General features: G+C 38.1%; 1 protein-coding gene across 3 annotated transcripts; it reads right to left on the bottom strand.

Moving 5' to 3' along the window:
* Window positions 1-1,333: 1,333 nt before the first annotated feature.
* Window positions 1,334-26,027, bottom strand: uba1 (ubiquitin-like modifier activating enzyme 1). 3 transcript variants are annotated; one of them, XM_056448733.1, is made up of 26 exons: window positions 25,811-26,027; window positions 18,638-18,754; window positions 18,416-18,474; window positions 18,141-18,309; window positions 14,568-14,702; window positions 14,325-14,431; window positions 14,149-14,239; window positions 13,903-14,035; window positions 12,594-12,691; window positions 12,360-12,506; window positions 11,456-11,632; window positions 11,256-11,363; window positions 11,061-11,141; window positions 9,870-10,022; window positions 9,586-9,751; window positions 9,309-9,505; window positions 7,723-7,787; window positions 7,435-7,630; window positions 6,723-6,797; window positions 6,440-6,629; window positions 5,377-5,465; window positions 5,199-5,291; window positions 4,924-5,115; window positions 4,733-4,834; window positions 2,371-2,471; window positions 1,334-2,256 (listed from the first exon to the last, which is right to left on the bottom strand). In XM_056448733.1, exons 2-26 carry the CDS (start codon window positions 18,752-18,754, stop codon window positions 2,121-2,123), a joined length of 3,177 nt encoding a protein of 1,058 aa, XP_056304708.1. In that variant the 5' UTR covers window positions 25,811-26,027; the 3' UTR covers window positions 1,334-2,120. The 3 variants fall into 3 exon arrangements, with proteins under 3 accessions (XP_056304708.1, XP_056304709.1, XP_056304707.1); XM_056448734.1 differs by having other exon boundaries at window positions 25,900-26,027; XM_056448732.1 differs by lacking the exon at window positions 25,811-26,027 and adding an exon at window positions 22,424-22,680.
* Between the last annotated feature and the right edge of the window lie 1,361 nt (window positions 26,028-27,388).

The raw sequence follows: 27,388 nt of genomic DNA, 5'->3' as shown, positions 1-27,388 counted from the left end.
AGAAAACTGTGGTAATGTATATTTCCAGATAAAAAAGGTGAAAATATTTAGCTATTTTCAAGACTAGTGGGAAAATTTCATTTAAAAACAAGACTCGGACAAAACTTACAGTTGTCATTTATTCACCCTAGTAAACAAAACTGGTTTGAGTTTCTGTTTGAATAACCTATTTTCAGTTAAACAGAAAAAAAACCTCTGGAACCACCTGAGAAAAGAAACCATTTCTGAAACCATATCAATTCCTGAAGGGTCGCAGCTCTGCAGTTTTCCTCAAACTCTAATCACACACAGCTGATCCACCTAACTATGGTGTTCAAGACTACTAGAAACTAATAAGCAGGTGTGAGTTGAAGATGGTTGGAGCTGAACTCTGCAGAGCCGTGGACCTCCAGGAATAGAGGTTGAGAGCAATGGATGAAGATGTTATTGCCCATAAATATTACATTTTTATATTTAAATTTTAGGTAACACCTCACAATGTGTTATGTTTTTTTTTTTCTTTCATTGTTTAAAAAGACAATTGCTTATCAATTATGCTAGTTCATGTTGCACGTTTTATTTGTCACAAAATATAAAGCATAAGTCTTATTAATAATTCATTGATCAATCTTAGGGTGCACTCACACTATGCTATTGGAACTGTGCCCAGGCTGGCCCGGTTGGAAGAGGTGTGCCAAAGTGCGTTTCGGTTGGGCTTTGGCACAGTACGCTTGTAGCGCAAGTACGAAGTGCGCCTGATCCCGAAACTGAAGACGCAACAACACTTTTAAGGGACTATTTCATATAGATTTATGAATTATTCTTACTTTTTAATGAATGCAAACGGTCATAGTTTATTAAAGATACAACCCCCTGGCTGCACCTTCAGCAAACCTCCTAATACTTTTATGATAATCTATGAGCGTCAAAAGTTGTGGATCTGCTCAGCTAAATATTTGACTGCTTGTTACAGAATTCCAAATGGCTAACGACGATATAACTAAAGCAATCTCCACTGTCTGAGCGAGAGCGCTTCTCTTCTGTTCAACTGAACAGTCGCATCTTAGATGTAAACGTGCTCCGGCTCAGAATGCAAAATGCAGTGTGAGTGTAGGCCATCAGGGGAGAGGGGGCAATCGCATTTTGGCACGGTTCAAAGCAGTTGTACCTAGTGTGAGTACGCCCTTTATATAGGTGGAACCCAATTTTAAAGTTAGGCTGAAAACGCATCGTGAAACTCAACAAACACTGAAATATTCCTGATAACCAGTTTGATTGACCGAAGATCGTTTTTACTAACAGTATAGATACATCTTAAAAATAACAGTGGCAAAGAAAAGACAATAAAGCAAGAAAACGTTTTCAACTTTATTCACTAACACACTAAGTGCTCCCATTACAGAGTAAAATCATGTTTTTTTGTACTGTAATGTTTTGTTTTGGAGTTTAACAAAGTAGAAAGAATACAGAGGTTATGTTCTACAAGGTGTACACCAGAAGTCTGCCAAAAAATAAAAATTAAAAAAAAATGAGGGAAAAAGAAAACAAAAAGTTATGTGCAAGTTCCTGTACCCACCCCATACAGAAGCCAGAGAGGCAAAGGGAAGTTCCCACTGGGCCAATGGGAGGACAGGAGTTCAGTAAGTTGCTCCAAAACCTTGGCCAATAAGAGCGCATTTCAAGTTACATCTAAAGGTGACATCAAGCCAAGGCGGTGATTTGAAAAAACGATTTAAGCAAACGTCATTGACATCGTTTCCTTTGTACTCCTTTTTTGGCATCAGTCAATATTTTACTTCGAAAACAAATCAAGATGGTGCTGCCCACATGAGGACCGGTGTGAGAAAGAGGATTCACAGGAAGGGAGTGATGATAAAATTCACACACTGATGCTGTGCGTTACAACAACCAGCTTAAATAAGTTACAGCCAAAAATTCACATGCTCCCTGTATTCCTGCATGACTGAATTCCTAAAGAGTTCGACCGACAGGCAAAGAGGGGTTTTTGATAGATAATACTTTCGCAACAGGTTAAAATAAAACCGATTGATTTGGGCTCTCCAAGCATACTGATGCTCCCATCCCCAGTGGGCCACCCTCTCCCTCCTCTAGTCTGTCCCCTGTCCTACCCATCAGCCCTGTCAGCGGATGGTGTATCTGACGTAGGGCACCTCTACGTCTTCTTCTGTGTCGTCATTGCAGCAGAGCTCAAACACTAGTGCTTTGACATGCTTGCCCAGTTTCTTCTTGGACACTTTGGTCACGATCTCAGTCATCCTGTCGAAAGAAATTAAACATTGAATATTCTTCAATTCTTATTGCATCACTTTTGCCTGTAGCATTAGAATTCAGTGCATATCTAAGGTCGTGATAGGGAAAAAAATTACTCACGGTAGGTCCAGTCTTTCTTTGAGTTTGGCTGCAGGCATGAAGAAAGAGTAGAGCATAGAAACTCCCTGAGAGAGCATTGTGATCTCCAGTTTGTGTTCATTCTGATGGAGGAAAGAGCGAGAACCATGAGTACACAAGGTAAAGATTGGGAGAAAAAAAACAAAAAACAAAAAAAAACTCTTTGCCTGTTGGGAACATACACCATTCTTCATGCCATTCAATTGAATTAGACATTACTTCAACCCCATTACTCATTTCCTAATGTTAACTGGGAAGGAAAAGAATGTCACACGTCAGACACTGAGGCTCCATTTCCACTGTTTTAGTTTTAAAACGGTGTTTTAGAATGAAAGTAATCCAACTTCACACTGGCGTTTCATCTAGCACTTTGGAAAAAATGTCCATCCACACTACACTGCTGAAAATGTACATTACGTGACCACACACACACACACACTGGCATACGCTGCAGTGAGCTCCAGGCAGTCAATGGGTGATATTTAATTGAGCTTGTCTCTATCTAACAGTCTTTTGAATCTATTACTTGTTCTCAGGTAACGTGATCTGGCTGAGCGCAAAGATAAGTTAACGTATTACTATATGTAACCACATATAATGATTCTGCATATTAACTGATTGCTTGCCTTTATTCCCTATATTGAATACACTTATTGTACGTTATACTTCTATAAATGGCCATTATTGATTATTAAAACGGATATTCAGCAAGAGACAATGTTTCTTATTTTTCAATGCAAATGAAAGGAGGCAGTTATGTTATCAGCTCCATTTTGTTATAAATATGCATATAGTGAAGATGACGGTCATATAAATATGTAGCTGCACGATGCCTCAACATTTTTAGTGTCTGTTAAGTTAATATAAAAATTAAAATAGGGAGATCCTTATATCATGTTTTCATTTTATTGGTAAGATAGTGAAACAACGTAGCCAGAGTCATGTGATGAGGTTATAAAACAGCGTTCCCTTTGAAGATTTACGCGCTAATTTTATACATGCTAAATCAGGGCAACTCGTTCCAACAACGTTTTTTGTTTTGCCACTTCTCTTCAAAATAAGCCATCAGGTTCGGGCAAAGATCTTCAGATCTAGTCTGAACTAGTAACATTGTAAGGTCGAGCTGCAAACAATGCAGAAATTAACCTGGACCATGACTAGCTGCTGCAATGTACCGCTGGTGCTTTCCTCCTTTCATGTGCGACTCAACGGCTTTGAGCCCCATGGTCCCTAACGAAAAGGTCTTTTTGCAGAATTTACATATTGCCTCATTGCCACGTCATTAAATTTACACTTTTCCCATCATTGCATTTTGAACCTCACCAACCGCGTAATGACAGCAGGCAGGTGCAGACCGACGAAAGCGTCTGTAGCCGACCTACCATAATAAGCTCATAAATCATGGAGACTGTCATTTCACTCCTGTTCCACACATACTTAATTGATCAACTATTAGATGTTTTACAGTGGACCACTGTGCTTCCCTATCGTCATTAAGCACACCGGCTGAAAATTTCATACCTACAGCCACCTTACGGTAAATTTAAGACAATTTAAGACCTTTATTTCCCGGATTTTAATTTAAGACATTAAGACTTTAAGGACCCGCGGGAACCCTGGAGAGAGAGAGAAAAAAACAAACAAACAAAGAAACTGGGGAACCCAAAGAGGGGCGACGTGTATAACAAACCAGACAGACAGACGGCTTGGTGTGTCTCTGCCTTAAAATGTAACGAAAAGCAACAAAATACTTTTTCAATGCAGAGCTTATATCCTGCTGGATTCTTGATTGTGACTGGCTTGAAGGTGTGCATTAAAATAGTTTAATGCACAGGTAGTTCCAGCCAGTTTTGATTGCAGTTTGAAATAAATGTGCTTCCATCAAAAATGAGTAGAAACCACAGTAACTCTTTGATCAATGGATTGCACTTAATATCTGATCCGAAACGCTAAACTATGCTTAAGTTTACGAATGTACAGTATACAAAACATAAAAATGCTGCTCATTTACATAGACAGTATACAGAAAAATCTTTCAGTTTTATGGATTTTTTTTTTGCTAAAACTTTTCACTCTAGACATGACTATTGAAAAGTTACATTAGTAATAATAATAATAATAACAATAATAATAATAATAATGTTTATATGGCACCTTTCTGCAAACTCAAACCTGCTTCACAATAGAAGGTAAAAATGATATCATGCTTCAAAACATGTTGTTTATAATCCTAAATAAATATAGGTGTAGCAGATTGATTTATCTATAGGTTATTCAAATACAATAACCACAATGTCCATGTTTTGTTTCTTTAAACATTTCAGAGGTGATCACGAAACGTTACCTTGAAATAATCCAGGAACTGTCGGAGTGTCATTTCCTCTCCATTAGGCTGAATGCCCTTCACCTCAAAACGGTCCCAAAGTGTCCAATCAATCTCGTAGTACTGTTCGCAGACGAGAATGTCAAAACAGCTCAGTAACTCAAAGGAACAACAAAACCACTGCAGTAATGGATAATGCTGCTGCAGCTTACCTTGTGCTTGGGGGCGGCTATAGGCTCAGAGAAGGCAAAGAAAGGCAGAGCAAGGTTCATAAAGCCATTTTTGTAGGACTCTAGCTTCTTGTGCCCCTGAACGATCTTCAGCAACTCCAGACACACCAGACCTACAACAGCGGCTGTTGTTGTGGCGATGGCAGGAATGATTTTTCCAGCAATGAGTTTGCTCTGAAACGAGAAAGAGGAAGGTGAGGATCTTTAAAGATGATGCGTGGCTCACAGGACAGTTATGAAATCAGTGGCCCGTTAACCTTGTGTCTGTCTGCAGGAGGAATGTCATAGTTCTCTGCTCTCAGATTAGAAGCCGCTACAATGAAGTCCATGTGGAAGTTTGTGTCATCATCCTGGGGAAGAGAAGTTAATTAACATTTTAACTCAAACTCCAAAGAGCTACTGGCCAGGAAATTGGGGTAAAGTTATAGGTGGTACCTTTTCAAATTCAATAGGACAGAGCTTGAATTGAGAAGACGCTTCTAAAGAAGGCAACAGTGTCTTCAGCTCTTCAAGCCTAGAGTCATCTGAAAACAGGCAGAGAATAGAATAAGCAATGCTAGAGTGAAAACGTTTTAGAATGGTTTAATTAACCCCCTTTCCACCATTAAGATGCAATTTAAGTGATCTATTCACAAGGGATTAGCCTGGTATTAAAGAGACAGTTTACCCAAATACCAGTTTTAACTCTCCATTTATTCACCTATTATTAGATCCAAACCTTTATTATATATTATAATTATATTATTTTATCAATTTAACAGGCAAGATAATATTTTGAAGGATGATAGAAATTGGAGTGAGTGACATTTATAGAGGATGGTCGTCGTGGTCATCAATGAGTCAAGAGTGAAAGGCTGATTCCTGCAAAGTGGCCAGTGACAGAAATCTCTGCATTGGCACTTCTGCCCAGTAACCTAGTTGGACCTGCACCTTGCATGAATGCTGCTCATTCTCAAGTCCTCTGATGTTCAGACTGCTGCTCTTCTCTTTTTGTTTGGCCAGAGGAGAACTGGTCTACCTGGCTTCACATCAGTCTATTAGTAGAGTTTTGGTTATTTGCCACGGTCACCTCTGGCCTGCTTGGTTGACTTTAGCAGTGACATCTGAATTAAACCGGACTTAAACTGTTCAACACAAGGTTTGTATTAACCTGAACTGATTCTTTTTATTATTTTTTTTATTAGAACTACAGTCGCATTCTACCACTACTCTCCCGTCAGCCAGATTTATTGGAATGTTAAAAATCTGATAAATTATTACCTCTTTTTCATCTGTGATAGATTGCTTTAAAACTATCTACAACGTAAAAAGCAATATATAAATACAGAAGTGAATTGATATTGAATTTAACCAAATTGAGGACATAGCAATTGTAAACAAACTGAATCATGAAACCAATGTAGGTTCACACCCCTAGTGAACAGCCCCTTTAACAGTTAGAGCTTCCTGTAACAACTTGTGTTCGGATTTCATTGAAACTCTTACACCCTCTTCTTACCGACTGATGCGTTGGCACTCTGCAGCTCCTGATCAGACACGTGAATTTTGACTCCTGACTTGGGTGTGAACTCAGGCACTTTAATATCCTGCAGAAGCTTGGTCAGAGCTGGGCGGTCATTGCAGGATGGCAGGCCGTATGACAGTGCATACAAGTTAGCTGCTGCCAAAATGTAGTCCATGTGAAGATCCTGGTAATCACGCATCATATATCAGAATCATTAAGTTTTTACCCAGCAAAATTAGACAAGTGTTTTGTTCAGTCGTTTAAGGCAAGTACTCACATTGTTAGTGCTGAATTCTAATGGATGAGGACATCTCTTTGGACCCGACCAGAATGGAGCCCCAGAGCTTGTAAGCTGGACGGAAAAAGTGGAAGATACTTAACTAACCATTATTAAAGATGACCTTATACATACCTGAACTTATTATTATCAGCAATTTTCAGGTGAAACAATAGTCTTCTCTTAGGCAATGCATGGCAGATTCTCTGGTCTCTTCTTAAATCGTACATCTTTCCTTACATCAGCAGAAATTTAGATCTGCTATGTGTATACACCGATGCACTTTAAACTTAGAATGTCATGCAAACCATCTAGTAACACTACAGCTTACAACTTTATGGGTACAAATCAACGTCAGATCTCAAATTCACAGATCTCTCAACTTTTTGGGGAAGGCACAAAATGAACCCCAAACTAACCTCGTCTTGTCAAAGACACAAAAGAAATGATCTGACTTGGCTATGACTTAATTTAAGAATAGGTTAAGCAAAACATTTTGTAATCTAATTTTTGTCCTTCTTTAAGAAATGTATTTATTGAGAATTTTTACATTTCTCTGCGTGCATTAATATCTTATTATATATAAATAAATCTTATAATGTAGGTAAAAAAGTTTATAAAGAGAAAGTGTCACATTATTGCTTATGTATTAATATGTAAGCCTTAAAGTCAGCACATTCAGAGCTGATCAAATGAGACAGACAGGCCTCACCTGGTCTGGGGGGAAATTGTGCAGCAGCTGACGGATGTTGTTGTTATATTGACACTGCCAGTGGTTGCGGGCCCAGGTTACACAGTCGTCCCAGTTGCGTGGCCTGTCTGTCACCAGACTCTTGTAAACCGATTCCACCACCTCCAGCGGCTGAGCTCCAGGGAGCTTCAGCGTGCGCTCCATAAACTTTGAGTCTCTGGGGGAGGGATGGGAACATCACATTTTAAAGCGAATGACAGCCCCGTAAGTGCCAATTTTACAGGGTTGTTTAGGGTGACAGGAGCTTACGTCAGATACTGCAAGGCGTTTTCAGCAGGCTGCTTGAACAGTCCCTCAAACTCATCACGAGCCCACTATAGAAAAGAAAAGAAGATTGTCAATAAAATTACCTGAAGCACAAAGTATACTATTTTATTGTGTATGCTAGGTTGCATGTAGTACACACTGGGGTCAACTTGAAGCATTAATTTTATCTTGTAATTCTTATTTTTAATGACTCTCTAATCTGCAGTTCTTCTGACCTTACTATTTTTACTCAACCACGGATGGTTGAAGTGACTGTAAAAACTAATTATATCCAAAACAATCATAAATTAAATATAAATTACATCTAAAACCTGAATTAATGATGCTGCAAATCCTCATTTGCTGTTTTAAGAAAAAAATACCTTTTGAAATGTATTCAAATACGTTTTTTTTTTTCAAATTACATTAATTTGTACACATTACATTAAATTGACACATTTTTGATCAAATCAATGCAACCTTCTTAAGCAGAAAACTTTATTTTCACAAAAAAAAAAATTCTAGATTAACTTAATTAATCAAACTTAAAATTTATATCCTCAAATTTTTAGATAATTTACTATTTCATCTTGATTTATCATTACACTTCCTGCCTTTTCATTTATTACAAGTTGGTAACTTAACTTGGTTACATTTGTTTCTCTGGTGCAGTCGTCATGTCTGCTTATTTTAGTGTTTTTTAAGAGGTCAATTCACCCTCAAAGAGTGTGAGAACTAGTGCTACCAAAAATGAAACTTTTACTTCGTCTCAAGTGGTTCCAAACTTTTACAATTTTCTTTATGTTGAACACTAATGAAGATATAATGAGAAAAACCTAAAAACTAAACCTAAAAACTTCTAAAAACAAATACAATGAAAGTCCAGTTACAGGTTTCCAGCTTTCTTCATAATCTCTTTTTTTGTGTTTAACAAAAGACAGAAAGTCAAACGGGTTTGGATGAAGTAAAGGGTGAGAAAATGGAAAACGACAAGATTTTCATTTTTGGGTGAACTATTCCTTTAAACAGTTTCCTGAAGCATGAAAACTGCACTAGTGAACTTATGGAAATCTGGCAACATTGCCATTAACAGTGTGGGCAAGAGTTAATTAAGATGACTTGAATTTCACCATGTAATTAGTTCCAGGTTTGTTTGTTTATTTATTTATTTATTGCCACGTCAGCAACTTATGGCTATTTAATTGCAAGAACAATAAAGATACAAGCATATTACACCATTACTTCATATTTCAGTAAGACACAAAATAAACAAATATAAATAAAATTACATTAAAAACATTAGATATTTTTTAAATTTAATTAAAATTCATAACGTAATTAGAACATTATATTTATTATTTAACCCATGCCAGATAGAGAATGAGTTGGCACAATTGAATTGACCAGCATGATATTGGTTTTATGACATTGGCTTAAGAGATCGCAGATCAGGTATTTAGAAGTGATTACTGACCAGTTGTGATTGGTAGTGAATCAATCTGAGCATCCCTAGCGCATACTTTGAAAGAATGCCCCCCCAAAAAAGAAAGTTTATATCAACATTATTTCATTGCAATATTGCTTGTTACCTGTAGGGTGTGTTCGATTGCATTGGGGAAGTTCTTGAGTGTGCAGATAGGAATGGACTTCTCTGGAGGATCCTGGCTGGAGCTGTAGGACTCTGTGATGAAGGGAATGACCACCTGCACGTTCCCTTTGGTGCCAAGAGTACCAGACTCCAGCAATGGCTTACGGTAGTACACACACCTCCGGTCCATATACATACCTGGAAAGAGCAAGCATGATCCTCAAGCAATACATTTTCAACTGTGAGCAGCTGCGAGACTTCCTAAAACTGTTACTTACGGGCATCTACATTGTCAAGAGCATTTGCCACTCCATCAAGGCTTTCAAAGAAGTCATCGTCATAGACCTTCTCCGTGTCGGGTCCCACACGGTTCTGGTGACCGGTGATACGGACTGACGGGTTCATCTGCTTTACTGCAGCAGCAGCAGTCTCACTCTTCATCTTCTGCTCGATTAAATAAAGAACAAAGTCATCAGCAATGTTATACAAAAGTAAGCCCTCATAATCATGTTTTCACCCCAAAATTCCTTTCTCTGTGTTAGAATGAGTCAGTCAATGGTACCGTGACATCCCAGGGTCTGAAGAGGAACTGTCGATTGAGATTGGATTTCTCAATGGTGTCCATGTCAGTGACTATGACCTCTCCTTCACCGCTGGCCAAGCCCATCATAGCAAAGTTCTTCAGCAGCTCACAGCCAATGGCTCCAGCACCAACCTAAACACAGGAAAGGGTCACTAAGATGAACAACTCGACAAATGCTAAAGCATGAAGGAGAATTGATACAACTACTTGTTGCTGAAGCATCTTGATTTATGTCCAACTTTTTGTTTATTGACTTTTACAAATGGCTTTAATTTTTGTATTATTTCAGCTTATTGTCTAGCAAGCATATTTTTTATAATAAAGCTTTATTTTTGTAGTTTCAGTTTAACAATAATAATCAAGCAGGAACTATTATTTCAATATTGTTTGATGGTGAAAGACCACACTTTTTTTTTTTAAATATATAAATTGTGTTTTATTGACAGTGACATTGTAAGATGCATCCTGAGGGATCAAGTTTGACTGCCTATGTGTAAGAGACAGTATCACTTCTCCAAACTAATGCATATTGTTAGTTCCAGGCATGGCTGCGTCTTTTGTCTAACAAATAGTCGAGTGATGCTTTCAAGCAAGGCCCGTAAAAAAGATTTTGCTTTGAAGACATCGGAAAAATCCTCCTGGTCTGTCTCTTCTTCAAATTCCCAACAATGGCCGTGAAATAACTAAAAGCGAGATGAAAAACAAATCTAGAATGGTTTGAATGCAAATCGTGGTGTAATTGTTTGGCATTTTGTTGAGCACAAATTGTTTTCAATGAGCTTTTTCAAATGTCCAGTTTTAATGTTAAATATGTTTTGTGCTTTTCATACTTTTATGTTTCTGAAATGTTCATACTTTGTGTAATTTTAGTATTTCAATTTAATATTTGCCAAAACAACATATCAAATAGTTTTCCGTGAAATATATTTGTCATTTTCTCGAAGCTATTTAAAATGTCGTTTTTGACTGTATTAGTAAACATTAAGCACTAGAATACATGCATATTAAAGGAGTTTGGAACGCCAAATATTTGCTTGTTTTAATATAAAATATTCAAAGCTATTTGTTTTGTTCAACGTAACTTCAAGGAGAAAAGGCATTGTGCAGACCCTTATCTGGCATGGAGAAATCATTTACAGTTTTGAAAAACAGCCAGATTCAGCTTCTCACCAGAAAATATCTCTGCTTGGCTAACAACTCCTGCAGCTTGGACCCAAAGACGGCAATCTGGCCGTCATACCGGCAGTTCCTCTGTACAAAACAGATGAATGAATAAATTATTCTTTGCCTTAAACTCACAATCTTTTCAGCGAGCCACAAAAATCCACAAATATTAAACAAATGCTAAAAATATAAAGCACTCACAGGAGCACACTCTTCCTCTGTAAGAATGACTTCCTCAGGCTCAGGTAAGCACTCCAAAGCATCAAAATACAGCCACTGCATGATGGGCATAAACTTCCCTGTGCAGGCCTGAGCAGATAAAACATGACAGGTGAGGCTAACGCATCACAACGCATCTCATTTATCTAAAGCTCAAAGAGAATAATGCGAGACCATATTACCTTCATAACCTCCTGGGCAGCAAGCCCACCAATAAAGGCATTGACGGGTGCCAAGTCTCCAGCAGCCACACAGGCCAGTTTTTTGATGACTGCCTGGTCCAGCTCCTCCTGCTTGGCAGATCCTGTCTGTGCAGTGTTCACCTCTTCAGCCAGAGTCATAAGCTCATCCGCATCCGCCTGCAATAGAGAGAGAGAGATCACTGCTGAGTCACTGAGCCTGATATCCACAGTTCAGCATTCATGTGGAATTAAAACTCAGTGCATTGCTTGAGAGTATTAGACTCTTGGAAGTGGAACGCTTCAAGTGAATTGAGAAAATCTGGTCACCCCAGTATGTTCAGAGTGGAATTAGAGATGGCTAGTTGGGATGGGATTTACATTATGTGCAATATAGTGCAAACACTCAGCTAAAAACAAAAATAGAGTAAAGAATGTTTGCCAACTGATGAGGTTTGAACACTGGGGGCCAGATTTACATTTGGCCAGATAAATCTCTCTAGATGGATATCCCATGCTACATGCAAATATAACTTAATTATGTAGACTAAAGCAGGGGTCTCCAACCCATGGGTCACAATTTAGTAGTGTCATGAAAGAGCGCTGTTTTCTTTTATAGAAAACAAATCATACCCGAATAGACTGCACAACAAATAATTTACAAGTATTTAAAGAAGAAAATACTGTGAACTGTAAAACAATTACTGTACCACTCATGATCAAAAAACAAAAATTATAAACTCAAACCTTAATTTGTAAGTCAAAGTAAAGTACACTTTGGAATTTAAGTCACACCTCATTTCAAATGATAAAAAAGAAAAAAAATGACAATATAAAGTGACTTTTATCCAGAAAATACACAAGTTATCTAGAAATTCTGCTAAATAAAATAAAAAAAAGTTTTCACCTGATTCCAGGGCTTTGGCAGACGACTGTGCTTCTTCTCAAATGCATGCAGTGCCTGAAAGCCCACATGGAGTTGGCCTGGACGATCAAATTTGGCAAAATCGGTCAGCAAGAACTCTGGTTCGGCCATGGAGGAGGACAGGGATTTCTGGTGTGGAAAGAAGTGCATTTGAAATCCAGCAGAGAATTAAATTTACCATCATCATCATCGATCTGAGCCAGGGAATCAACTTACAAAGGCAATCTTCTTGGGCATCTTCACTTGTGTGACAATACCTCCTCTCACATAGTCGGAGAATGAGCTGGTGTCACAGATGCTGAAAGTGTAAGGACCTGAATGCAAAAGACACCAGTTATAAAACAGTCCACCAGACTGAACTTCAAACAGTGTATGGTTAACATCACAACTGCTTAAACAGGCCTCAGATTCGGCAGGAATTAGATCAGTTTCTTTAGGACAAAGGTAGAGACTTGATGTCATCAGTTGCTGAAACCATTGACAGGTGTTGCCTCATGCTGATCCAGTTACATCTTTAAAAAGTAGGCCAGCATAAATGTTCAAAGCTGTCAAAGTCAGAAGCAACCATGAGCAGCTTAAAAATTCTAAACATGTGAAACGGTTGTCAAATTGCAAGAAAAAAAAGACACGGCCTCACAGACTGAAAGAGGAATTTAGTGAATGTGCTAAAGTTTGTCAACAAGAACTTTCCGAAAATCCATTCAATTATTTTGACAAACATTCTGAGGGCAACAGTTATTAATAATATCTATCTATCTATCTATCTATCTATCTATCTATCTATCTATCTATCTATCTATCTATCGAGAGAGAGACTAGACTTTATTGCCATTTTAGCTTCTCTGGCCATCTCTCAAAAGAGATCAAGTTTACCACATTTTGTAATTACAACAAAATTTTACAAAATTACTAAATTAAAATCATCAACAACAATGGCGAGGGCTATGCGTGCGCTTGACGCATAAGTATAAATCAGCCTTAAGTACTTCACAAATTATTTTCTGGAATAACTACCCATTTAAATAAATGATTGTATTGGCTTTATTTTGAAACGTAGATTGTCAAAGCAGCTTAACATTGCCGTTCTAGTAAATTAATTTTCAGAGTTGAAATTCAGTTTAGGCCAGTGTGGTTTAATTTTCACTGCTTAAAGTCCAAAACTGCCTGCAACTTGCATATAGAAACAGCAGGCATTAACCAAAGTTAATCCATGCACGAGAACACGAAAATTGTAAAATTACTTGAATTTCAAATTAGCAAAACTTAAGTGTGCAAAAGATAAATGGGTTATGATACTTACAAATCCATTAACTAACCATTTTTTATTCTTATGCTACCTCTGGGACACAAGGCAGACCTTACTGTCGAACACTGTACAATTATTGTTTTTTTTTTTTTTAAGTTAAGCCGACTGGGCTTAGAGTCAAACTGGCTGAGAACCACTGATCTAACATTTTTTAATTTTGAGCTGACAAGAATTGATCTCAAAGTTTTCTGGGTCTGTAAAAAAGAACTACTAACTTACCCAGTGTCTTGATCTCTACTGGATCACAGCCATTAAGGTCTGTCATGCCCTGCACTTCTGTGAAAGTGACGTAGTCTCCGCTCTCAAATCCATGCCGTGCTTCATCCAGACATGTAACCACACCAGCACTGTCCTTTTTTTTTTTTGAGAGAGAGAACAGTTCAAGCAGTCATAGTTAACAAATAACTATAGCTACTTGATTCTGCATTATAAAAGGCTCAATGCTAGCATCACACAGGCTCTTACTTTTGTGATCATTGAGATCATGGCGCTCAGTGGCTGTTCTCCGTTTGTGTCAAATACTATCATTTCCTCCCCAAAATCACAGAACAGTTGCCTATTAAAACACAGAATGTATATAAGAAAATTATATGAAAAAAAAACAACTTTAAAAATATTTCATAATTTTAAAACATTCATACCCAAACAGTCCACGTGTGTCTGCCACAATCAACTTAATTCCATTACTGTGGCAAAAGTCCCCGATGCGTGTCTGTTCATCAAGACTAGAGTTGGTGAGCACAACAACCTGGCCCAAAGCATACAAAGACCTATTAGCTAACAACTTCGGTTCAACTATAATGCAGTTTTATATGCATTTAGAAAAAATAAGTTGTAATCCATAAAAGAGAAGTTGAAGTCCAGTGGAACAATGGCAGCAGTACCTGAAATTTGGTCAGGTATTCATTGGTGAGGGTGCCAGTGTAGGAGGTTACAGGCACATAACTGTTCAGCTCTGCCAGTCGAGGCTGACTGACATCTGCACGGTTCTTTCCAAGATCCTCTTCACGCAGGTAAAACTAGGAACATGAAGCAAACACAATTGTATTTCTACTACCGGTGTCATTATTATTCTTATACCTCCAGAGAAACAGTATATGGATTGTTTAAATCCGTCTTCATTTGTTAATGTAAAGAACAGTGCAAAAGTTTAGGTCCAGCAGGATTTTTTAAAAATATTTCCGAAGAAGTTTCTTGTGCTCACCAAGATTGGATAGAAAAAAAAAAAAAAAAGAAAAAAAAAAGAAAAAAAAAAAAAAAAAAAAAAAAACACAACAACAACAACAACAACAACAACGAGAGTAATAATTGTTAAAAAAATTTGAAATGGTCAATATCAAAACTGAAAATACTTCATTTTGTTGAAATGTTTCATGTCTACGCATTAGAAATTACATCTAACATCTTTTAATCCATCTCCTCTGTCTATTTCCAAGTCAGATGTATGTATTAGGCATGGGACGGAAACTAATTTCAAAGATTTCTACGGTTCAGAAAAGTCAAGGTTTTAAAAACGCAAAAATTTTCAGTTTTAACAATCCTAAGGTATATGTGAGGTTATCATAAGGTTTATGTGTTTTTTTAAAACACGTTGTAAAGAAATTTGTTTTTGAAACTAATGAAGAACAATAATAAAAACAATAAAAAAATTTAAACTGTACTATTTTGAAATGATGCACATATTAAACTTTAAAGGGCACCTAGCTTAGCCCTTTTTTCAGATTTACTATAAAGCGTTTTGCGACTTCAGAATAATTCTGTAAATTCCTGGTTGCTTTGCGCATGTCTGGTCCTGTTGATATGATTGTACACGTGACTACCGGGACATGTTAATACCTGCAGCTGTCAATCAATTCCGTGGGCGGGGGGACCGCAGTCCTACGTAAAGTTGCGGTCGGTCTGAAAACAGCTCCAATTGGTCCACCGTTTTTATTTTGCAAAATTGAAAAAAAAGGACTGGGTGTGTTTATGTATTTACATTTACATTTAGTAGACGCTTTTATCCAAAGCGACTTACAAATGAGGAAAAGGAAGCAATTTACACATCTATAAGAGCAACAGTGAATAAGTGCTATAGACAAGTTTCAGGTGTGTAAAGTCTAAGAAGCAAAGCATTAGTAAAAAATTTTTTTTTTTTTTTTTTTTGGAGAGAGAGAGGGCACCATTAGTGGTATAGCCAGAGAGGCAGTTGAAGATTAGGAAGGAAAGTGGAGACTAAACAGTAACGTTTTTAGTCGTTTCTTGAAGACAGCAAGTGACTCTGCTGTTCTGATGTAGTTAGGGAGTTCATTCCACCAACTGGGCAGATTGAATGTGAGAGTTCGGGAAAGTGATTTCTTCCCTCTTTGGGATGGAACAACGAGGCGACGTTCATTCACAGAACGCAAGTTTCTGGAGGGCACATATATCTGCAGAAGTGAGAGCAGATATGAAGGAGCCAAGCTAACGGTCACTTTGTAAGCAAACATCAGAGCTTTGAATTTGATGCGGGCAGCAACTGGCAGCCAGTGCAAACGGGTGAGTAGCGGAGTGACATGTGCTCTTTTGGGTTCATCATAGACCACTCGTGCTGCTGCGTTCTGAAGCAGCTGAAGAGGTTTGATAGAACTAGCTGGTAGCCCGGCTAGCAGAGAGTTGCAATAGTCCAGTTTGGAGAGAACAAGAGCTTGAACAATGAGTTGAGCTGTATGTTCAGATAGGAAGGGTCGGACCTTTCTGATGTTGTAGAGTGCGAATCTGCAAGATCGAGCAGTTCTAGAAATGTGGTCAGAGAAGTTCAGTTGGTCATCAATTGTTACTCCAAGGCTTTTTACCATTTTGGATGCAGTGATGGTTGCTCCGTCCATCTGGATTGAAAAGTGATGGTGTAGAGTCGGGTTGGCAGAAACTTCAAGCATTTCCGTTTTCGTGAGGTTAAGCTGGAGATGATGATCTTTCATCCAGAGTGAAATGTCTGACAGGCAGGCTGAAATGCGAGCTGGAACCGAGGGATCGTCAGGGTGAAAAGAGAGGTATAGCTGGGTGTCATCAGCATAGCAGTGGTAGGAAAAACCATGTTTCTGGATGACTGTTCCTAAAGATGCCGTGTAGATGGAGAAGAGAAGTGGCCCAAGAACAGAGCCCTGAGGTACCCCAGTGTTTAGATGCTGTAGGTTGGACACTTCTCCCCTCCACGACACCCTGAATGACCTGTCCGAGAGGTAGGAACTGAACCATTGAATAACAGTGCCTGCGACGCCCAGTGACTCAAGCGTAGATAGCAGGATCTGGTGGTTTACAGTGTCAAAAGCAGCTGATAAATCCAGCAAGATGAGGACAGATGATTTAGAGTCTGCTTTAGCCAGTCTGAGATCCTCCACGACTGAGAGCAGGGCAGTCTCAGTTGAGTGGCCTTTCTTAAAGCCAGATTGCTTGTTGTCCATGAGGTTGTTTTGAGTAAGAAAGTCTAGGACTTGATTGAACACTACTTTCTCCAAAATCTTGGCCATGAATGGAAGCAGGGATACCGGTCGGTAGTTTTCAAGTAGCATTTGATCCAGGTTGGGTTTCTTTAGCAGTGGGGTTACCCTAGCCTGCTTAAATGAAGTAGGGAATAGACCAGAGTCAAGAGATGTGTTAATTATGTGAGTCAGTGTTGGTATGACTGCAGGAGAAATAGCTTGCAAGATATGAGAGGGAATGGGATCAAGCGGACAGGTGGTTGCATGGCTTGATAGCACGAGATTGGACACCTCAGACTCAGAGAGCTGGGAAAAAGAGGTAAGTGTGTGTGGTGTTGGTGGTGTATCTTGCGTGTTTGTTGTAGGTGCAGCAAATTGAGCACTGATTTTTGCAGTTTTGGTGCAAAAGAATGTAGCAAAGTCATCAGTAGTGAGTGTGGAGGATGCTGGTAAAGGAGGAGGATAGAGGAGGGAGGAAAATGTTTATATGTATATCACCCCAATATGACGGTTTATACACCATACATGCACATATGTCTGTCCAAACAGCTTGAAAAGTAGATTTTTCACCATAGGTGCCCTTTAAAATGACTTTTTCCTCTGCTGAAATGTTTAATAAATATATATATTTATTAAACATTTCTTCCCATGATAAGCAAGCTGAACTTTCAGCAGGCATTAGTTGTCTTCAGTGTAACAGGATCCTTAAAATATTTCATATATTGTAATCATCTATTAAAAATACAGGTCAATAATGAAAATAGTGCCAATTAATATTATTTGGTGGAAAAATTATATATTGTCCTCTATACAAAAGAACAGCTTTTCATAGCAAATAATAGAAATCAAAATAAACTTTAAAAAATCGGAACCTAAACATTGAATGCCAGTGCAATTCAATTGTTTAACGATTTTTTAAAGTTATTTTTAGTCATTTTAGCCAATAATGCACAAAATTCAGCAACAGCAGTTTTGCCTTCACACAGTTACAGTTATGACTCATGACCAACCACTGACCTGTGATGAAAGGTCCTTCCACTCGGCCACGCCCTGATCGTGGAGGGTGACACTCTTGACTCCACCCAGAATGACATTCTTAGCGATCTCTACACCTAAACCTCGCAGTCCTGAGATCAGAACATTAGAGCTCTGCATGCGCTTCATAGCTTCATGACCCAGCACGTACCTGAGAAACATATACTAAATTTAGCCTTCGCTCACATGATCGGGTATGCTTTATTTGCTCAAAACAACATTAGGATTCATCAAACTAAAATGCAGGCCAGACTCACAGCTGTCTGGAGTACAGGCCCTCGTCGATCTCAGCATCATTTCCATTCTTAGCCATGCCCTGCAGAGACCAAAACCACAGTTAGCAGACTATAAATAGTCATGCACATAACTTATGAAACTGGCTGCCTTTCAAAAAACTCAAGTTCAGTAAAGAATGAAGATATTAACTAAATATGTTCAAGCCCCAGTAATGTGCAAAACAAGTATAGACTTGTACATACGTTAGCTGGTGTGTGTGACAGTTCAGTTCTGACAGAGTTAGAGGAGGAGCAATGGGATCCCGTCTTCGTCTCTGATCCTGACACGCGACGCTTCTTGGACAGCGGCGAGCTGGACATCTGGAAAACAAGAAGAAATATATATTTCTCAGGAAAATACGAGTATGAGTGGCTAATATTGTTACTTGAACACAAAAGGTCACATGACGAAATTCATGAAAAATGAAAGAGTTCAAAAACTGCAGTCATTAAAAGCGAATCGGCCCATCAAAATATGTCTCTTTCAAGTCTACAAAGTTAGAAATTACAGCCAACACCTTTTTATCCATCGTTTCTTTGCATTTCTAGAGTGAGGTGTATGTATTAGGTGTGGGACGAAAACCGGTTTCAAGGTTTAACGCAGTTTGGAAGAATCAAGGTTTTAAAACCACTGTTTTACCTTTCCTATGGTATATGTAAGGTATTTTAAGTGTTTGTTTTTTTAAATATGTTGTAAAGAAATCTGTGCTTTTGAAACGAACAAAGAGAGCAGAAGTCAATGACTATTTTAAGTATTTAGCCTGACATGTTTACTGTTCCAAAATACTATAAACGTTTCCTTAAATAAATTGTATTTTGTTCAATAAGGGAAAAAGTTTTTTTAAAAAGAACATTTAAAGAGAACTTATTTTAGAGCAGTAATCACAATACTGTTATCATACCATCAGAAACTTATACTGGCCCATGCCTAGTATGTATGGAGTTTTCAGATCTCTAACAGCTACAAAATTATGCAGGTTTATGAAAAAAAAAAAAAAAAAAATCAAAAGCTATAAGAAAACTGTGCTTTTCACCTTCAAATTAAACTTTTGATTTTAGAGAGCTAAGTTTAAATCTTATGAGTTAGTGAGCGTCAGCATCATGTCATGTATTGTTTAATTACGTCTGTAGGCAGAGAATAGGCGGCCTGGTAGAGCACATTCAACTATACAAGTGTTTAACCCACAAAAGCAATCTGAACAAATGTGCTTTTAGGGTGCTTTTACACCTGTGGATCGATTATCTTGTTCCAAAACAAGGATTCAAATTGTTACAATGTACACTTTGTTCTTGGTGCGGTTGGCTTTCACACGCAAAGTTTCTAAACGGACCAAATGAGCTAAAATAAATCACGTGTGAGTAAACTCACCTCACATTGGTCAGTTTCACGGTTTATTTTGATTAGAGTCCCGCTCAGCTGTCATGCGTCCTTATTTTAATTTATGAGATGAGCTATGTCATAAGCGAAAAGCTGCACTTTCATTTTGAATCGTGACACGCACAGACATCGTCACCAAGTATAAATCAGAGGTAAAACTTTCTCAAACACAGCAGTTATAGGCTTTACATTATAGAGAGAAATAACATAACTCATAACGGACTAGGAAAGACTATTTATTCGATAAGAAAAGATGAGCATAAACTTTGATGGAAACAGTTTTACTGCACAAATTGCAGTAAAAAGGCATGTGATTTTGTTATAGGAGATCATGTGATGATAAAAATGTGTGTGAATGGACAAACCAGGAGGCTGACCACATTGTAAAACATCTGAAATGTTGTTTTGGTCATTCTAAAACACCGTTTCAGTCTTAGTGTAATTATATTATTAATTAACTCCAGAACTGTTAAGAGCATATGTGCTCTGCATCTCATGCCTTCAAATGTCACCACATGTTCATTACGGGTCGACAATGTCTTCTGAGGCGCAAGTCACTTATTAAATAAGGAAAAGATTCATGCAGCTTCTCCTACCACAGCAAATTCATTATCTATTGTTATATTTGGTGCCAGTTAATCAAGAAGTAATGGTTTTGTTCTCTTTGACTCATTGGATGGAAATGCTGCTTTATTTGCACGTCTTTTATGCGATATTCCAGTTTTGCGCATAAATTTATGTAGCATTTTAGATGGAATCATAGCTATTGGTGCAAATAAACAGCAATATACAGATGATTTGAATGAATAATTAAGCACAAGGACGAAAAGAGCTGTGCTAATAGTACTTTTATCAGTAAAGATGTTTTAAAATCTTGATATGTAGCCAACTTGATGCAAAAGGACAATTTCAGCATGAAATTTCCAGAAGAGAACAGAAATGATCTTCTGAATGAAATAACATGCTGAATGATGCCCTTATACGCATAAATGGATATTTCAGCACTGGACAGTTCCTTTAAGAGTATAAAATCAATTGTGCCAGCAATGCAGTGAAGCCAGTGTCATTGAGAGGGGCACAGAAAACTCTAATCTATAAAACCAAGGCTAGTTATTGTAATAAAACTATCAATATTTCTCAAATAATGGCATTTAGATATGTTTGTACAATGAAAAGAAAATAAACTACATGATATGAAAGCACCAAACCACATTAGGACCACTTAGGATTTACAACAATAAGCTTTGTCTTCCCACAGCACAAGGAGAGCCTGATTTCTGCCGCAAGATGAAGCTCTCTGGCTATAAATAGCTCGTTGAGCGTTGTGTTTATGGTGAAAGGCTCGTGCAACTACTGGCTCACCCATTCTGCCTTGACAAAAACGCTGATTCATTAAAACAGACCTGCAGTGAATGCCACAAACAAAACCAGTGTTGCGCTTCCACAAACACAAACCATGACATACCCGATGATTATTGATTAAATTATAATCACCAGGTTAAAACATCTGAACAGAGTAGCCAGGAATGAGGCTGAATTTAGGTTTGTGGTGTTTATTTAGACATTACGTGAGTGAAATTGATGAGTTTCGTTTCCCTGACAGACTTTGACACAGACCGTAGCTTCCAGAAGGACTTCAAACTGATGAGCAGCGCTCGAGCGGAAATTCCGCATAATACATCTAACAGTAAAGATATTACTAAAAAAACAACAACATTCTCATCATTCACTGGCCTTCATGTTTTTTAAAACCAGTTTGACGTCTTCTGTGAAACGTTAAAACAGTTGAAAATGACAGCAATATTCACTTTCATTCTTTCCACACAATGACTGAGGCGGTCATTCTGCCTGACAACGGCTTTTTTTTTTTACACACGGAAGAAAGTCAGTGTGTCAGGTTCTGAACAACAACACGACATTAATTAAATGGCCGAATATCAATTATTGGCCTTTTGATAAAGCAGGTTTCCCCAAAAAATTACATTAACGCACGAATAAGTGAACTTTAATACGTTTACGTAATCACGCACACCAAGAACAGACTGAGGTGCACACCCTCTGATTTAGCTAAATGGAGACATGAATAAATCCGTGCGTGACATAAGCAAAATACACTTGATTATTTCCTTATGACCAGTGGCTACACCTGCGGATATTCACTTCCGTATCGACGAGAATATATAATATGCAGTAAGATACGTCCAGATATCAAATAATACGCGAAACAGGTAAAAATCCAAGCACGTCGCGCTAATCAGATTTGAGAAATTTAACCGTCAACTAGCAGGCTAACGTTACACGAGGGGATTCGTAGACGCCAAACGTTAGCTTGCTAGCCTGCTACATGCTTTGTAATAGTTGGTGCAGGCAGTTTACTGAGCCTGAGGCCTAACGTTAGCTCAGTAACGTTAGTCACAAGTTCGCATGCTAACCAGTGAATGAAACAACTCCGCGCCTGTACTAACACAACGATCTGATTCATGCCGATCAAACAGCGAGTAATTATACGACTCCATGCGACTATTGTCGGAGAAATACCCGCAATAAAGATACATTTAGCCAGACAGCTGCTTGTGCCGAGTTAGCGCAGAGTGCAACGGGTTGCCTCTTACCAATAATCCTTCTCAGTCCACTCTCAGTGTCAGCAAACCGCTCCTCGTGTGAAACTAACTTAGATGGTGCGGATTGCGGGTTGGTGTAGATGCGAGGAGAAAACGGACAGCAACAGCACGAACAGCGCTGGGCGAGATGCTGTGAGAAAGCCCCCTTCACTATCCTGCCGAGTCACTGTCGTTCAGTCTGCTGCCTGCTGTATCGCGTTTCTGGTTTTGTTTCAGCGAACGGAACAAAACCAAAATGGCAGCTGAGGCACAGGGGCGGAGCTGTGGGATAAAGAGGAACAGGAAAAGGTGGTCTCGCAGAGAGTGCTGCAATCCACTGCGCTCGCCTATTGGCTGCCCTGTCTGTGACTTTACGGAAAACCCGCCCACTTTCAAGTAAGCGCACTACATACGTCGAGACTTCAGGGCTCTGTAATTGATATTCTGATGTGCATATTGAAGGGAACCACGTTATTCATTGTCTGTTTGTATAGCACTGATCTACCCATTCTGTATAAAAACTTTGCATTATTTACTCATCTTGTAAAAACTGCAAGACTGAACTAAAACAGAAGTTACATTGAACTTTTTTGACCATATAAAAGGTGACCAAAAATGTTTGGTTATAGACCCTTTTTACATTTCCAGGTTTTTCAGTATTGGAAGTCATCTTAGATCGCAGTGAATGGGAGAATACAACAAATGATTTTTTAACAATCTTATTTGCTCAAATAATAAAAGAAAAACTCCATGATGATGTTATAAAGACTTTCAGAAAAAGGAAAAAAATTGTGTGGGACTGATGACGGCAACCAGAGGGGAGAATAATGTCTAGTTTACTAAATTAATAAAAGCAGCATTTTCCCTATAATTTGAAGCAAAAATAATATACTGCATCCATAAATGCATATAAAATGTTCATACGCTTTAAAAAAATCTAAATATTAAAATCTTTCAAGGATTTAAGATGCCGATGACCGTTAAACGGATGATAACAGGTGTGAAAAAGGGTTCATTAACATTCTTAAAAGGATTTTATTTGGTTTTGGAACAACAATAAGTGACAAGATGGTCATGATATTTTAATCTGGGTAAAGTATCCATCAAGAAGAGTTTATATATTTCAACATTTACAGAAAGATTCATGAAAAAAATGAATAGTTTAAGTGGTAGTGCTGAAAAATAAATTCTTTAAGAGTTACTTAATGTCTTGGCCAATCCGCACAGCTAAGCAAGTCTCATGCTATAGTTTATATATATATATATACATACACACACACACACACACACACACACACACACACACACACGTATACATACTACATTTATTTATTATTAATGGGTCAATTGTAACTACAGTTTGGCACTTTCACTTTCATTCAGGAACATTTCATGCATTGCCCCGTGACAAACGAGATATTGGCTGAGAGTATGAACTGCTGGAGGAGTGTTGTTTTTATTGTAATTTGATACAGCACACCGTCTGAGGAAAAAAACCTCTGCATTTTGCGGTGTATGTGTCTGTGGTTCCTTACTGACTCGGTAGGAGCAGAGAATAGTGTCAAACAGCCAGGCGTGTATAGACTATCCTGTCGCAAAATGTGGCGAAAAGTTCTATGTGATGGTAATAGTTTGACTGCAGTGTTTACATGTCTGTACCGCACTTCAATAATACAACTAAAATCAGCATACTCCACATGTCTTAATTCAGTTCAACTCTATTATGACCTTAATCGGATTAAAATAATAAAAAGAGACCGTTAATCAGGGTATTGTCTTAATACTGTTAAAATCAGATTATTGGTGTCCATGTAAACACTCACTTTATCCTACAGCAAAGTAAATGTACTTTTTTTACATTAATTATTAGTCTAAACTATTCTGCACACTAGTCAAAGAACTTATTACTAGCTATAGGGGAAAAAAACTACATCACGGTCATATTAAATAGCAGCATTATGGTGATTACTCTGGTGTGTTGTAGGATGAATTTGCAATTATTAATAATGCAAATATGCAGGATAATTTATTAATGGGGGATGCAATGATCCAAAAAGTGCTTACTTGATAACTTAAAACTGTTTCATTAGTCAAGTATCCAAACAGTAAATAAAATCTTGCAATATTCACTCCATCTTATATAAACAATGACATGCAACCTGCCTGTTGACAGCTGACTCTATTAAGTAGGTCACAAATATTTTACCAAGGAGCAGACATAATTGACAAACCATGTGGGCAAAATAGTTCACCCACACAGAGGGGGATAATAAAAGTGCTCAATATTAAGCCATAAGAAACAACCATACAATAATACCATGCAAAATAGCCTGAATGAACATCTCTGCGAAGTTTAAATGCACCTTAATGTTATTATACATTCATAAACTCTAAAGAATGTCTCTTATTGTTTTGCACGGAATAGTTTACCTCCTCTGAACCCACAACCCATAGAAAACAGTGCCTTTTCAAAGCAATGACCGCTAAAATGAGGGGTTAGGCATGGGCTTTCTTGGAATTGAGAGCAATAAGCGTTGGGGGATGGGGTGGTACTTGTGACAAAGGCCCAAGTGGGCCGCTTTTTCTCGCATATGGTGCATACAAGAAGCAAATGTACCTTGTCAGAGTTACCTGCACAGCAGGTACAAATCCTGTCAACAACCCCCAACGCATCACATCATTCTGCCGCTCGCGCACCTGCACTTGATAGTCAAAAACCGCGTGAGCCACTTAGCTCGCTGCAAAACACATTCATAAGATGAGTTTTAATGATAGCAAATGCACGCTTACTATAGAGACAATCGTGGGATTTAAAAAAGCTGCAGTTTGCAATATAGCAAATCGATGCTAACAATGGAGAGGGTTACATAAACAGGTTGAGTGACCAGTGATCTAAGCGGAGAGGCAAAACAATAACCGGGTACCTCACACCCCCACGAGTTGGATTCGGCATTTGATGAATTTTTCCAAGTGTGAATCTTGAGATTTGTGCAGATATGCGGGCACTGAGATTATCTTGCTATCTATCCAGGCTAGCGTTCTAGGAGGACATTAGCTTGCCAAAACGAAGCTTGTTAGCTTAGCACAACCTTCTTGCAGATTATGAAGGAAGGATGAAAAATAACCCAAACCATATGACGGGAGAAGTGGCCAACTTTTCCGCAAGGATGAGTTGGTTTCTTTTATCCCCGGCTCGTGATGCGCGCATGGAGCGCTTTGTCTCGCGCATGCCGTTAGCTGGCTCTTCCTAAAGTGGCCAGATGGTATTTACAGGCAAATTGTTGCGCCTGGCTATCTCACTTGAGCGGTAAAAACTTGACTTTAGCTAACTGTGACACTGTTCTTGTGGACACGTTAGCTAGTTAGCATTAGCTAGGTACATAAGTATGCAGAACTCACCACATCCGATATTACTTGGCCTCTCCACGGTACTGAATACAGAAATACCTCGCGGGCAAAAGATAAACAACAAAGAGGTCAAATCAAACCGTTTCTGTAACTTTATCCCTGGAAGTGGTGGGAGCTCCGTGACTTTCCAGTGTGAGGGGAGGCTGGACGGTTGCCTGACCGGCTATTCCCTGTACCGTTAACAGTTCGGCAAGTATTCTTCAGTTCATGAGCGTAGAACCAACATGTGCAGAGTTTGAGTTCAGACTGTGCCACTGTTTAAGATACAGGGGAATAACACACACGCGTGTATATATTTGAAAAAACATATGCTTTAACTTAATACATTACAGAATTTTAACAGTTTTGAATAAAGTTTAGAAGTTAACGTATTTGGGTAATATTAAAAACTGTTTTTAAAATTTGTCGAAAACGTTATTTCGACAGCATTATCCCCCCCGTCGACCTATAAAATAGACGCGCCCAAAGCTTGGGTTGCGCTATCCTCTATGGGAAAAGTAGTTTCTAGTGTCTAAATGTGCGTCAAGTTGCTTTTGGGCAGAACATGGAGTTTCATCTTTGTCAACAACAAAAACAAAAGTTTTATCATCAACATCAAGATGTTAAAGTGAATTTATATGGACGTCTAAGGAAAATTATATACCGTACAAATTATTTTAAAATGTTCTTAACGCTTTACATTCACTTTTTAAATTTAAATGGCCATCAAAATAATAGGCAAAGTTAAAAAAAAAAAAACCTTGTTTCAGTTTAAATGAGCATCAATAGCAGCAAAACGCACAAGTTTACCTCTTTGTCGACGTGATATCTTCTCAAAGCTTACAAAGCGATTTCTGGAAATTAGCATATTTCAGAAGAAGCCAAATACTTAATAAGAATGTGTAAATAAATCCAAGACATACTGTAAACACTGGGGTAAATTATACTGGGAAGGCTGTAAACAACTATTGACTTTATTGGATAGAAAAACCTGGCCCCTGGACACATTGTTTCATGTAAAAGAAGTTAAATTTAGGCTTATTTGTTGCACATTTTAACAATGTATTAATAAGGTATATCTTGTTCAGCAATCTAATAGATTACTAGCTGAGAAGATGAGCTGTCCTACAGTATAGCAAGTGACAGGAAAGTGACAGTGCAATAAAACATTCCTTTGCATTATTACACTGTAGCAAAACTGTTATATCTTAAAAGTCCTTAAAGGGATAGTTCACTCGAAAATTAATATGATGTTAGATAACAGCCCCAGGCCATCAAAACTATTAGTAAATTTTTTCTTCAGCAGAACATCAAAATTTTTGTTCAGCTAAACCTGTGTTGATATACTTGGAGATTTAGGGCTGGGCCGATAAATGATATTATATCGAATCACAATAAAATTTCTGTCAACAACAATAACTCTGGACTTTTTTACTCTATATTGATCTAAGAGCCAATTACACAGCAGAAATGTGCAACAACAGGAATCTAGTTGTCTGTTGATATTAGAGATGTACCATATTTTTGGCCACCGAAAACTGATTGGACCAAAATATGTCATGCCTTTTAATGGACCCTCTTATTTTTGTG

This window comes from Danio aesculapii, chromosome 23 (assembly GCF_903798145.1).
Source record: "Danio aesculapii chromosome 23, fDanAes4.1, whole genome shotgun sequence".
In the NCBI taxonomy this organism is placed as follows: domain Eukaryota; kingdom Metazoa; phylum Chordata; class Actinopteri; order Cypriniformes; family Danionidae; genus Danio; species Danio aesculapii.
The sequence above is the reverse complement of the archived record's forward strand: the minus strand, read 5'-3'. Positions and strand labels throughout refer to the sequence as shown.

Excerpts from the sequence above, each read along its gene's own strand:
- uba1 (XM_056448733.1), bottom strand. The coding sequence starts at position 18,754 with ATGTCCAGCTCGCCGCTGTCCAAGAAGCGTCGCGTGTCAGGATCAGAG. Across the intron at positions 18,475-18,637 it reads TGTCACACACACCAGCTAAC|GGCATGGCTAAGAATGGAAA; the intron begins GTATGTACAAGT and ends TGGTCTCTGCAG. Across the intron at positions 5,466-6,439 it reads GAGTGCCAACGCATCAGTCG|ATGACTCTAGGCTTGAAGAG; the intron begins GTAAGAAGAGGG and ends GCCTGTTTTCAG.